A 13,656-nucleotide genomic window follows, 5' to 3' on the forward strand; every position below is an offset into this window, starting at 1 on the left:
AACTTTTTTCCAATAAATACTCCCTAGCCCTTTGGGTCTGTCCTCTTCAGAGTTTCCCCAAGACTAGCCTAACAATCACAATTGCCACCTTTAGCAGAGCACTACCAGGGGCTTCATGTCATCACAATCCTGCAAGGTAACCATTAGCAGCCCTATTTTACAGATGAAGTAACTGAGGCTCAAAGTAGTGAGGCGACTTGCTCAAAATGAAGCCAGAATGAAAACCCAGATCTTTCTGACTGCAAAGCAAATACTTTTCCCATTATGGGAAACAAGTTTTCATCAACTCTTCTGTTTCTCCTCCAAAAACCAAAAGTGGTGGAGCCAGAGTTTATACCCAGGTTTATCTAATCCCCAAAGCATTTATAATAGAGTACAATGGTTAAGTCCATAGATCATGGAGTCAGAGAGACTTGAGTTCAAATCCTCCACCGTTTATATGCTGCATGACTTTGGGTAACTTACTTACCTGTTCTAAACTTTAGATTCCTCATCTGCAAACAGGAAATAATAGAAGCACCTTCCTCATAAGGTAGTTAGTTGGTTGTAAGCATTCAGTGAAATAACCACATCTAGCTCAACAGCTGACATATAGTTAAGTGCTCAATATATTTGAGCTGTTATAGCTGTTTTTGTCATTTATTGAATTCTTATGTCCCATATGCAGAGCTGGCTACTTTATGTATATTACTTCTGGTCCCCACAATGCTTTGCAAGATAGAATTTATAATTTCTCTTTAATGGTGAGGAAATATGAGGCTAAGAGAAGTGACTTGTAGACACTCCCTCGAAGCAGGGAGGGACAACTTTAAGAGTGGGAAGCAGGCACACCTGAAGGCTTCGATGAGTCGCTCCACTTTCTGGGCCTCACCCTGAACTCGGATATGGGATTGGAACTTCCGGAGTGCATCATCCAAATCCATGGAGGAGAAGTCCATCTCATCTACCACACAGCTGAGGAGCAAAGATGGGGGTGTGGAACTCTCAATTTCTCTGCTGAAAAGCTTGACCCACCCTGACCTGCTTGAATGGACAGACACTCCACTGGTTAGACTTTCAAAATCTGGACCTATGGCCCATACAAGTACTTAAGAGGATAGAGTGTTTGAAACTGAATCCATCCCAGAAAATTTAGGCAGGACACATAGTTACTAAAGGTCCTTTCCATCAACCCACTCATTTCGGAGATGGAAAAATCAAGGCCCAAATCAGGCCAAAGGACAAGCATGCCTTTCCCAGGGCCACCCAGAAGACTTCAGGAATAGGGACAAAAGAGATTAGAACTCTTTGGGGCAGAGGGGTATGAGAGCAGGACGATGTCATCATCTTATTTTTAAAGTCTGTCTGAGCAAGAAGGACAGGCTGCCCCCTTCTTCCCTCCTGCTCTCCTTTTCCAGGGATCCCAGGCCCAGCCTGCCCCATCCTGGGCTCCTCACTCCAACACGTCTCTGTTGAACTGCTTCTGCCGGTTCCCTAGGAATTCCCCTATCATCTGCCGGCTCAGGCCTTTCCGCTCCAGGATGAAGTGAGCCACTCCCACCGGTGTGTCTGACAGGAAGCCCCGCTCGATCAGATACTGGATACCCTTCTCTGGCTTCCTGTAGAAAGAAGGAAGGTAGATGAGATGACTGTCCTCCTGGACACTGTGCCCTCTGTCCCATTACAGAGGTACTTTGAACTACATTTGGGTCCAATCATGCCCTCAGAGGACCAAGGCAGTTAAATACATAATTTAGCTCAATCCTTCACGGTACAGATAAGAAAACTGAGGTCCAGGGAGAGGAAGCCACTTGCCCATTTCACAGAGCCTCAAAATTCCAAGGTATCCTCACCCCGACTTCCTCCTTCACTGGCAGCAACGCCACAATTGAAAGAAAATTGATATTTAAGGAGAGCTTCTGTAGGCCAGCAGCTTTGATATTCACAGAAGGCATTGAGAGAAGGCATGAGTTCCAGGCTAAGCCCTTCTCTCCAAGTTACAGAATCTCAGAGTAGGAAAGAAGTGAAGAGGTTACTTTGTCGTATGTTCCACATCCCACCAGGCAGGTACCACACAGCCTCTGTGAATGTTTCCAGAGATGAGTTCTTCCTTATTTCCACTATGCCAGAAATCTGGGTCTGAGCTATCAGGTACTAGTTCCCATATTTAGAACTCCAGAATCTTAGAACCCCAGGAAGATAGAATTTAGAAGAGACTTTGGTGCTACAGGGGTCTCAGTCCACCACTTATATTGCGTGACTCTGGACAATTCCCATCACATCGCCAAATCTCAGTTTCCTTATCTACAAAATTTGGACTCTACTACCCAACTTGCCAAGTTATTGTGAGGATTAAATCTAGGTGGCAGTGTTTAACAGATTATAAAGATGTAAGGGATTGTTTTCCAATTATTTTCTAATCAAATGTCACACATCCACCCTACTCTTAAGCACCTGGCACAAAACCAGGCACTTAGAAAGAGTACAGTCACAGCCACTGATTAGACCAGCACTCCATCTCACCTCCCAAAATCCTAAAAGATACATACCCTGCTATTTTTTGAAATGGAAAAACTGAAGCCCAGGGAAGGAACCACCCTGCCCACAGCTTCCCAATGAGTCTGGCCAAAATCAGAGCAGGAGTCCATGTCTCCTCTTTTCCAGATGAGGGCCCTTTTTATATCACATTGCCTTCCCACTTAAAAGGGAAAGTGGAGGAAAAAAGGTTTGGAATCCATTTCATGGACAGTGAACTGGGGCCAAAAGCGCGGGAGCATCTTGCACAAGATGAACCAGGTATTTTGGGGGTCTTTCCACTCTGCCACATTATTGCCAATTCTCTTCACTCAACAGCTGGGGGGGAAACACCATTCTACAAAATGAGAGAATGGCAGTACCAGGATCATAATTTGGAGTTCAGTCCCAGGGGCAAAAGTGCCTGTGCCAGGGTAGGAAGGAGTGAAAGAGGCTAGAGTGGGGAATACGTACTTATTGAAGAGGTTGAGTCCAATTCTGTAGTGCCGCCTTTGTACCACGTCGTTGTTGAAGGCTGGTGAGTCCCAGCTGTGCCTCGTCTCCCGCTGGTAAGTCTGCTTACAGAGGCCAGTGGCTGGAGGTTCCCGCAGGCTGTCCCGAGAAGAGGAGCCAGAGCTGCAGTTGATGGTCTCATTGGAATTGCTGGAGCTCTCAAGGCTCTCATTATCTCCACCATCAGAGTTCTCGCCTGCTGCCTCACACTTCCCCAACCTCCGACCCCCAGCCACACCACTGGGCCCAGTGCCACTGTTAGGGGCTGGTGGCAGAGGCCCTGGAGGGGCTGGGGCTGGGCCCTCAGGGACTGGGTAGTGACGGTGTGGGATTGGGGCCCTGCCTGGTGGCCCCTTGTGCTTCAGGGTCCCATGGGGGCTACAGCCATCAGCCTCATACACTAGCTGGCGGTGGACAGAGCCGCGATCTGAGCGGTCACTCAGGTCCACAGAGCTGTCGCTAGGAGGCTCAATGGTAAGCAGGGGAAGGTGGGCAGCCCGCAGTCGGAAATCCCGACATTCTAAGCACCCAGGACCCCTGCGAGTGCCTTCCTCACGGCTACCATCTTCCCGGGTCCCTGACGGCACTGGAGGAGGAACTGGTGGGAGAGGGGCTGGTGCCCAGAACTCGGGTCGGCCCTGGGGTGGGGGTTCTGTGCTGGGTAGTCGCTCAGGGGACGATGGGGGAACTGGGTCCTCCAGGTAGAGGGGAAGGTCACTGAAGGATGTGGCCGAGCTGTCCTCTTGCTGTTCCTTTGACTCCCGTTTCTCCAGTTGGGCTGACCCTGGCTCCTCAGACATGGGCCCTGATGGATGGCAGTTCAGGGCCTCGTCGATGGATTCAGCCAGAGACTTTACCTGTGGGGGGAGGGTAAGGGAAGGAGGGAAAGGGAGAGAAAGGAAGGAATGGTGAGGGAAAGGATGGTGGGATGGTAGAAGGGTGGGAAGGAGGGAAGGAAGAGGGGGAAATCTTCCTGGCAGGTCAGCCAAGAAGAGGGTTTCCCCTCCCCCCCCCCCACGCAAACACACAGGTTCTCTGTAGTCTATAAAATAACTCCCAGGGAGCTATTGTGAGCTCACAGGAGGTGGGACTAATGCCCACATGTTCCCTTCTCAGATATTCCAATACCTTCTTCATGTCCATATAGATCCAAGCCAAATGCTACGTCCTTGCTGATTCAATCCACAATCCTGCCTCTGTCATCCCCAGGGTATACCAAGACCCCAGGTTCATCTGGACTCCCAGAAATCTCTGTCTGCTTCTCTCTAGGAAATTTATAATATTTAGCCTTGAGACTATGGAACAAGCCTGCTTAACCCAGGCCTCCAAAGTGGTGCCCAGTGATTCCCACATCCTGAAATTCACACCCTTGTCCTTGCGTACCATGCTGTACCATGCTTGCGTACCATGCTGTACCAGAGTTGGTCTGCACATGGCAGAAGTGATGGTATGTCACTTCCGAGATTAGGTAATAAAAGACTACAGCTTCCATCTTGGGTGATCTTGCTTTCTCTCAGACCACTCACTCTAGGGAAGGTCATATCATGAGCAGTCCTATGGAGAGGCTCACATGGTGAGGAACTGAAGCCTCCTGCCAAAAGCCAAGTGATGAGCTAGAAAGCAGACCCATTGCCCCAGTCGAGTCTTCAGAAACTGCAGTCCCAGCCTACAGCTTGATTGCAACCTCACCAGAGACCCTGAGCCTGAACCATCCAGCCAAGGCACTTCCAGATTCCTGGTCCTCAGGAACTGTACAAGATAATAAATATTTATTGTTTAGGCTCAGTCTTCAAGCTCAGTTTTAAGCTGCTAAATCTGGGGGTAATTTGTTATGTAGCAATAGATAATACACTTCCCCACCAGACTAGGACAACATAGAGAGCTAGGACAAGGCCTGGTTCATCTATCTCTCCCACCAGACTGATCTTCTGTTTTCCACACTAAAGAGCTGGATCCACTTGGTTTCTCTCTGCTTAGCTCAGCTCAACACATTCTTGAAACAGAATAGAGTATGTGTTGTGTGAATGAATGGATGAATAACATACCTTTTCTTCAATATTTCTCTCCTTCCCTCCACAAATTCCCTTCACTAGCTTGAGTGAAGCATGCTTAGGCTGATGGCAGGGCCAGATCACAAAGGTGATTCCTTTTTTTATAAAGTTGCATTCATTCATTCATTCATTCAACATTTTTTACCAAGTAGCTTAGCAGCTACGATGTCCTAGGTGCTTTCGTATATATTACCTATTTGAACTGAACCTTCAAAACAGCCCTAAACAGGCTTTATTTCCACTTTATTGATCATATTTCAGTGAGCTTAAACAGTTTGTCCAAGGTGATACATCTGAGAAATGGCAGAACTGGGATTCGAACCTGGGTAGATATGCCTGACACCCCAAGTCGAGAATGGCTTCCCACCACCATTACTACCTATTACACACAGTCTCACCATTTTATCCTTTTGCTGATGTAATTCCCATGGCAAGCAACACCCTCCCAACTGTCTCAAACTTGTGAAATCTTATCTGTCTGGTAAGGCCCAGCTCCCACGCTGTTTTCTCAAAGAAGCCTTCTCTGGTACTCCCAGAAGAAAAGTTTCTTCTCCCTCCTTTGGATTCCTACTGAACAATTTATAGTCCTTTCTCATGCCTCTGAGCACAGTAATGTGCTCAGGAGACAGTAAGGTGCACATATCTGCCAGTTCCTATTGGACTGAGAGGTCCTTGAAAACAAGGACATGGCCAGTTCACCTGTCTCCCCTACAGTGCCCAGCGTAGCACCTGATACATGATAGTGTAGTATAATGGAAAAAGCATGGGCTTTGGAAGCAGAAAGAGTTGGGTTCTCATCCCTTTTGGAAAGTCACTTCACTTTTCAAAGCCTCAGAGCCTCAGTCTCCTCCTCTATAAAACAGGGATCATAATTCCTGTCTTGTAGGTCTGTTATGAGGCAAACACAGCCCCTGGCACATCGTCGGAGCTCATCATCTGCTAGTTAAGTCTTAATTTGATAGTGGATCAAGTTCAAAATAGAGAGAACATTTATTTTCTTACTTGTTCTGTGCACCCAGATTTTTAATTTGGTTGTTAAAACTACATAATTTTTTTGTCTTGCAAATTCTTTCTCATCATTCTCACAGTCACAGTCTCCATGCAAATTGTAGCTATTTTTTTTTGTAAATCAAATGCTTGTTGTGCAATTTCTTTCAGTTTGGAGTATAGGGGAAAAGTAGCAGGAATAGCTAGAACAAGGATATGTGGAAAAAGCCCATTTTTCAGAGATCCTGACCTGTTTGGAGAATGAGTCCTCAAGCTCTGTGATGTCATTAGAAAACTCTCCAGATGTGGTGACGGAGCTTCCACCACCATCGATGCCGCCACCACAGGAGCCTCCATATGGGAGCCCCCGTTCAAGCCGATGGCTCCGGGCACCAGCCATGGCACCCTCGTCCAGCGAGGCAGGCTTGCCCTCGAAGTACGCAGGGTTCTGTGCCTTCTCATACTCCTCAAAGGAGAACTGCATCCTCATGTTAGAAAGGATGATGCGCCGGGACATGCGGCTCTCTGAAGCTGAGCTGCGTAGCCGTTCAAAGTTCTTGTTCATGCGGTACTGGCGGAAGGCTGTCTGGATGGTTCTGGCAGCCCTGCGGCTCAGGAAGGAACCCCCATACTTCCTCTCCAGCATTTCTACCTGTCAGGGAGGATCGAGGGAAACAAGGTCAGAAATTTACTACAGCTTTATCTCCCTGGGCCCTCAACCACACTGACACAGCTAACTGCTTACAGTTACCTGAATGTGCCAGGTTGTGCTCTCATAGTGTTGTCTCACTTTGGTCATAGCATATTAGGTTTTCTCTTTTATTTCATTATTTTAAAAAAATTAGAAAAAATCCAGAGAAGCCAAAAAGGAAATAACAAAGAATGAAATTGAGAGCAAGAAAGAGAAAAAGAAAGAAGAGAGACAAGGAGAGAGGAAAAGAGGGAGAGAGGGAGGAAAGAAAATAGGAAGGGAGAAAAGGAGGAAGGGAGAAAGGGAAGGAAGGGAGGGAGGGAAGAATATAAGAAGGTTGGTTTACCTCAAGTCCTACCACCAAGGTATAACCAGCTAAAATTTTGGTATATGCCCTTCCAGGTTTGGCTTTTTTAAAATTTAATTTTTTATATGTATTGTTCTGTTACTTTATAAACTTAAAATATTGTATCACACTGTTCTAAAATTATCAGTTTATGTGTGTGCTTCCCCCATTAGACTGAATTTTTGAGGACAGGGTCCAGGTATCATTTCATTTTTATATCTCCATTGCCCAGCATGGAGCTCAATATATGTTTGTCGAATGATTTACAAGGTTCATTGTATGGTTGGTAAATGAGTGAGCCAGTCTTTTCCAATTGTAGTCTCACTATCCCTTCCCAGACACCGCCCTCAAATGCCACATCCCAATCCCTCCCTTGGCTCTCTCTTGTATCCCCACTCCCCGCTCCCAGCCAGAGAGCCATTTCTTCTGCACCTTCTTGTCCTGCAGGTCTGTGGAGAGTTCATAGCTGTCCGATAGGGCCTTGGAGCGCTTTATCTCCTCCTCTTCCTGTTTCCTCAAGGCGACACTGGCTGGCTGGAGGCGTGCCCGCTGAGCCCAGGGAAGGCCCACCCCAGCAGGGGGGCCCCCCATATGGCTGCTGGTGGGGGGCAGCTGGCTCAGCCGGTAGGGGGGTTGACTCCCAGGACTATCAACCGCTGTACTCAGGTCACTGCCTGGGGCATCACCCTCCACACTGTGGGGATGAGATAAGATGAGCCATGGAAACAAGAGAGAGGCCTGCTGGGCCAGACCCAGAATAGGTAGACCAGACATCTTCCCCTACCCCCAGCCACTCCCAGTTTCCTCACAGATATGGCGGCCCCAATACTTAAAGGCCAGAAGGGAGTCCTACCCTCAAGCTATCTCCTCACTGCCCTCACAGCCCTGTCCCTTCAGGCCCCATTGCCTTCACAGTCCATCCTCATTCCCCTTCAGCCCTTTCTCTCACAGCTTCATCCTCTTGGACTCCTTTCCCTCAAGGCTCTCTGTTTTCTCAGTCCTGTCCCCAGTCCTACTCACCCGCCACAGCCTGTCCACTTCATGGTCACTTCCCCTTACAGCCTTATCCTCAGACCAGTTTCCTCCTACTCCTGTCCCCTCAAGCCCCTTTTTTCTAATAGCCCTGCCTCTAACAGCTCCATCTCCAAGCCCTCCTCCCCTATAACAGACAAATTCCCTCACAGTTTCATCCACCCCCTAAAACCTTTTCCCTCACAGCCCATTTCCTCAGAGCCTATACTCAGCACTGGGAGGGCTGTAGTTTCCCTTAGAGTCCTATGCCCAGCACCATCCCAAACCAACTCCCCAGCAGTGCCATCTCCTCCCAGCTTTGTCCCCAGGTTCCCAAGGCCTACCCCTGCCCCTGCCCCTGCAGCCCTGTCCCTGTCCTCAGCTGCCAAGACTCTAGTCTTGGCCAAGTCCCTTGGTGACAGTGGGAGGTGCCTCCCTTCCAGCATCCTCACAGGTAAAGAGCTGCCCTGCGGGGCAGCTTCCTTTTTGTCCTCATGGCCTCCTCTGCTCAGCTGGGAAAGGGGGGTGGGGGGGACCTTGAGGCTGAAGCGTGGCAGGAGCTGGGCGCTGGGTCTTGCCTGCCCGGGTTACTCAGAGCTGTTGTTCCACTGGAACCTGCTCCCACAGTGCCATGGCAACCAGGCTGCCAGGGAACCCAGGTGGCGACAGAGCCCGGGTGCCCTGAGCTGAGCAGGGCATGGTGAGGAGCCACAGAAGCAGGAAAACAAAGGTGGGGGGGGGGGTTGGGAGGGGAACAGGCTGGTGAGGCATGGAGGAGGTTGTGGGAGGAATGGGTGTGGCTGGGGCCCAGAGATGGGAAATGCTGGGGCCAAGAGTGATCTTGTTTGAGGGGCACAGGGTTAGGGAGCACTTGGCTGGTGAAAGGGTTAAGGGGCCAACTCCCTAGCCCCTACTTGGCAGAGGCCAGGGCACAGAGCAGAGGTGAACTGCGGTAGGTGCCTACCAACGCAGGAGCTTGATGTTTAGTCAGCTTGCTAGCCTTGCAGAAGAGTACTATGGGCATTGCACGTGGAGGCCAGGGATTGAGCATAGTAGGGAGGCTGTACCCATGAGGCTGGGTCCTGGGCCACAGTGGTAGAGCTCAGCCACTCTGGTGAGAACTCTAGCCCACTGCTCATTCTTCATCCTCCTAAGTGCTGGTCTGCAGCAGTGTCAGGAGCAAGGTGAAAAAAGACTGGAGGACTGCCCTTTACCCCAAATCCTCTCCTCCTGTGCCTCAGGAGCTCCTGATATTACCCTCCAGGGGTCAGACCAAACTCAGCCCATCCCAGGCATCTCAGATGCTCCTCTCCTCTCCTCGCCACTGCAGGGTCCAACCCACCAAGCTCTCAACTTTCTGCCCTCCCAGCCTACAGCTCAAGCCCAGTTTTGATCAATTGTTTCCTCCATTTATAAACCATCCATAGCGTTCCTGCTGCCCACAAGAGATAGCACAAATTCCTTATCCTGGCATTTGAGGCTTCCCCAAGATATAATAGCTAATACTTATAGAACACTTAGCACGCTCAGGCACCATTCTTACTACTTCACATTTAATAGCTTGCTTATACTTCGAAACAACCCTATGAGACTTTGTTATTTATCTTCATTTTACACCTAATGAAACTGAGGTCCAGAGAGTATAAATAACATATTTATGACCACACAGCTATAAATGATAGAGCCAGGAATCAAATCCAGGCAGTCTGACTCCAAAGCGCATACTCTTAAACATTAAGCTATACTGCAAGACTAGCTGCCAGCCCCCTACCCTGTCTACCCTTTCCTCCACCCTGGTCAGGTTCCTATTTCTCCCAGATTCTCCTCTGCTTTCCACCTCCAAAACTTTGCTTATATACTACCTTCCACCTGCAATACAATCCCCATCACCTCTACCATCTGCAAGAAATCCCCTCCACCCCAGTTCTGTCAAGCTTTAGGTTCTATGCCGCTGCTAAGAAGCCCTCCTAAATCCTGCCTTCAGCCACAAACCATTGCTGATCCTGCTTGGAGCTCCCACACACACAGCACATGTCTGTCCTTTTTATAGTGCAGGTGAGCTTTGGCAAAGCATGGCAATTGCTTGTGTTTATGATTCCCAGAATCCCAGCAGAGGATGAGAACTTGGTAATCTCCTAATTAACACAGAGCACAGGGTCTGGCACAGAGTAGGTGCTCAATAAAAGCTTCTGTAGTGAGGGAGTCAAGGAATGAGCTCTGGTGGGCTCTAAGAAATTCTCTCACCTGAACTTTTACCACAGCCTCCAATCTCTTCTTCCATTCCATTCTCCATCCTGTGGCCAGAGAGAGCTTTCAAAAGTACAGATCTGACCATTTCATTCTCCCACTTAAAACCCTTTGATGGTTCCCCATCGCTCATTCAACAAACAACAACAAACAACACTTTCTACATGCCAGGCATGGTGCTAGGTGCTGGGAATATAATAGTGACCAAGACGCACAAGATTTGTTCCCTCAGGGATGTGGAATTCTAGTGGGGGGAGCAAGTTATAAAGAAACAAATACAGGAAAGCAGAGGTGGCTCAAGCCAATGGATGTCTCCACCTCACATGGGAGGTCCTAGGTTCAGTTCCCAGTGCTTCTTAAAAAGAAGACAAGCACACAATGAACAGACTCAGAGGGCAGACAGTGAGCACAAACAATGATGGGGAGAAATAAATTTTTAAAAATCTTAAAAAAAAGAAACATATACTGTAATTTCAGATAGGGATAAGTGTTAGGAAGGAAAATAAAAGCTGAGTGCTGTTTTAGATGTGGTGGCCAAGGAAGGCATTTCTGAAGAAATGACATATAAGCAGAGCCCTGATAGAAGTGAGTAGGTGAGCTGTGTGGCTATCTGAGTCAAAAGCAGCCCAGATAGAGGGTACAGCCAGTGCAAAGGCCCTGAGGTGGAACAGTGCCTGGTGTGTTTGGGGAAAAGCGAGGAGGCCAATGTAGCTGGAACAGAGTGAGTGAGGGGAGAGTGATAGGAGATAATATTAGAGAGATAATGGGGGGTGGGGCAAATCATGAAGGGCACTGAACCCACGATTTGCTCTGATTGAGATAAACAGAGGAGGGACATGATCTAACTTAGGTTTTACAAGGATCATCATACATAGAATAACCTCCAACTCTCTCATCATGGTCACTGACAGCTCTTCTGACCTGAACCCTGCCTCATATACCCTGTGCCCCATTCCTCTGACCTGGCTAACTCCTACTCACCTTTCCACATTTAGCTCAGCCCTTGCTCATGCTCACTCCACACAGGCTGGCTTATAGGCTTCTCTGTGCTGCCTTAGGGCCGGGTTGTCACTTGGGTCCCTAGGGCAGGGATATCAATTAGCTCATTGAATTCTCACAATTTACTGAGCTGGCCACCATTAACCCCATTTTTGGGAGGGTGAGGTACTGGGGGATTGAACCTGGGACCTCATAAAATGCAAAGCAGGCATTCAACCACTGAGCTACACCTGCTCCCCAGCTCCATTTATACATGAAGACACTGAGGTTCAGAGAGGTGATCTAAACTTGCTCAAGGTCACATAACTATTAAGTGAAAAAACCAGGATGCAAACATCTCAGTGTCTCTCCCCACTCCTGGTTCAGTGTTGCCCCTGGCGCTCCACTCTTTGGCAATTTCCCCCTCAGGAGCTCACCCCCTTTTTGGTTGCCAAGGGAATAACGGGAGGGAGGTCGGGCTGTTAACACAGCCTCTGGCAAGAAGGCCTGGCAAACAGAAGAAAAGACAATGGCTGAAGAAATGGAACCTAGAGACATGGAATCCTCCAAATCAGAGCCCCAAAGGTTCTTGAAGACCTGCTAATCAAATGGGAAATCTTCCCTCCCTTTCTCTCTCTCACACAAACACATTCACACAGAGAAAACATAGAGTAAAAATCTGGGCAGGTGTAAATCCAGGTCCTAATCCTGCCAGCTGTGTGACCCTGGACATATCACTTTTCCTCTCTGCACCTGTTTCTTATTTGCATGGGTCTGAGCACATGCAATTCCTTCTTTGGATTCCTGGGCCCAGGAGACCCCTCTTTCTGTGCTCCTCCCAGCCAGGAACAAAGCAACACACAAGTACACATATACATACAGGTTCAAAAAGACACATCCAAAGACCAACAAATCTAGAAGCAAACACACACCCACAAACACATGAAAACAGACATGAACACAGGTAGACATGCACATATACAGACACAATCACACACAGGATTATTTGCATACCAACACACACACGTCCACTGACTGCTGGGCTATTCTGTGAGGGAAATTGGAGTGTATTCTCTGCAGAGGGGGAAATAAGCCATGTTACACAAATAACCACAATACAAAGCGGAAAGTTATCAGGGCTGGGGAACAGAGGAAGTGCTGGGGGAGCCCAGGAGAAAGATCCCTTCTGCTTGGGAGTGGCTGAGCAGAATAAAAATAAACTCACACTTACTGTACACCTTCCCTGTGTCAAGAATTTTCTGCACGTTATTTAATCTACATAGCAAACATGAGGGAAGAATTAGGACTCCTATTTTACAGGTGAAGAAAAAGGCTCTGAAAAGGGAAGAGACTGCCAAAGGTCTCAGAGCTAGCAAGTGGCAGAACAGGGATTTAAACTCCAAAGCCAATGCGATTTCCCCTACTTCCTTGAAGGCTTCTTGTGGGAGGAAGCTTTTGAACTGGACTTTGCCTAAGAGGAGCTGGTAGAAATGAGGGGTGAGGGAACCTTGTCAGCTAAGGCACTATGATAGGGAGAAGCAGGGTAGGAAGTTTCATAAAGATTTGAGGCTGGCCTGCCCTTGGTGTGGTACTGACCTTCCCTAGATGCTGGTCTGGATAGGAGGTCTTCTCCCCCACCTTCTTTTATTGGCACTGCCCAGAGCCAGGCAGCCAGCAGGGGATGGGATCAGGATGCAGTTGCCATGGAAATGAATGGGGGCTGTTGCCGTGGATACCATAAGAAGAGGGTAAGAGGAAGCTGGGGATGCTGAGGACTATCCCCATGACAACTTGGGCTGGTAGAAGGGCACCAGAAGTGAGAAAAAAACAAAACAAAACAAAACAAAACAAAACCAAGATATGGAGGTTAGTACACCCAGACAGGGTCAAGGGCTTTGGGCTCTGAGGGAAAACTGGGCAAGGAGATGACACAGCAGATGAGACTACCAATCACCCTTCTCTCCTCCCACAGCTCTTCTGCTAGCTGTTTCTGTTATCCAATCCCAGTGACACAGAGATTCCAAACCTGGGCCTACCTGGGCTTGGCACAGGTGCTAACAGGGAAGAAGGAGAGCCCCTAAGGGGCTGACTGGGTGGTACAGTGGGCAAACACAGGTTTTGAGAACTCAAAAGCTCTTTTCAGTCCTAAAATAATCACTGTCATTTATTGAGCACCTACTCTTTGCTAGGCATAGTAACTCCCTGAAGGGATAACACAAACAGGGGAACTGAGGTACAGGGAGATGAAGTAATTTGCCCAAGGTTCAGCACTAGTAGAGCCAGGATTCAGATGAAAGCGTCTCTGAACATAAAGCTCATGCTCTTACCCCACACTAGGC

At 48.4% G+C, this 13,656-nt stretch overlaps 1 protein-coding gene across 6 annotated transcripts in view; it reads right to left on the bottom strand.

The window, feature by feature from the left end:
- The window catches only part of IQSEC2 (IQ motif and Sec7 domain ArfGEF 2), an 84,258-nt gene that overhangs the window by 12,722 nt on the left and 57,880 nt on the right, over positions 1-13,656 (bottom strand). For all 6 annotated transcript variants that reach the window (XM_058291896.2, XM_058291892.1, XM_058291895.1 and 3 more), the window contains 5 exons: positions 7,514-7,775; positions 6,295-6,696; positions 2,968-3,863; positions 1,437-1,598; positions 832-954 (listed from right to left, as the gene is read on the bottom strand). In XM_058291896.2, coding sequence (XP_058147879.1) covers positions 832-954; positions 1,437-1,598; positions 2,968-3,863; positions 6,295-6,696; positions 7,514-7,775 — 1,845 coding nt within the window. The remainder of the gene's footprint in view (positions 1-831; positions 955-1,436; positions 1,599-2,967; positions 3,864-6,294; positions 6,697-7,513; positions 7,776-13,656) is intronic.

This window comes from Dasypus novemcinctus, chromosome X (genome assembly GCF_030445035.2).
Source record: "Dasypus novemcinctus isolate mDasNov1 chromosome X, mDasNov1.1.hap2, whole genome shotgun sequence".
Taxonomy (NCBI): domain Eukaryota; kingdom Metazoa; phylum Chordata; class Mammalia; order Cingulata; family Dasypodidae; genus Dasypus; species Dasypus novemcinctus.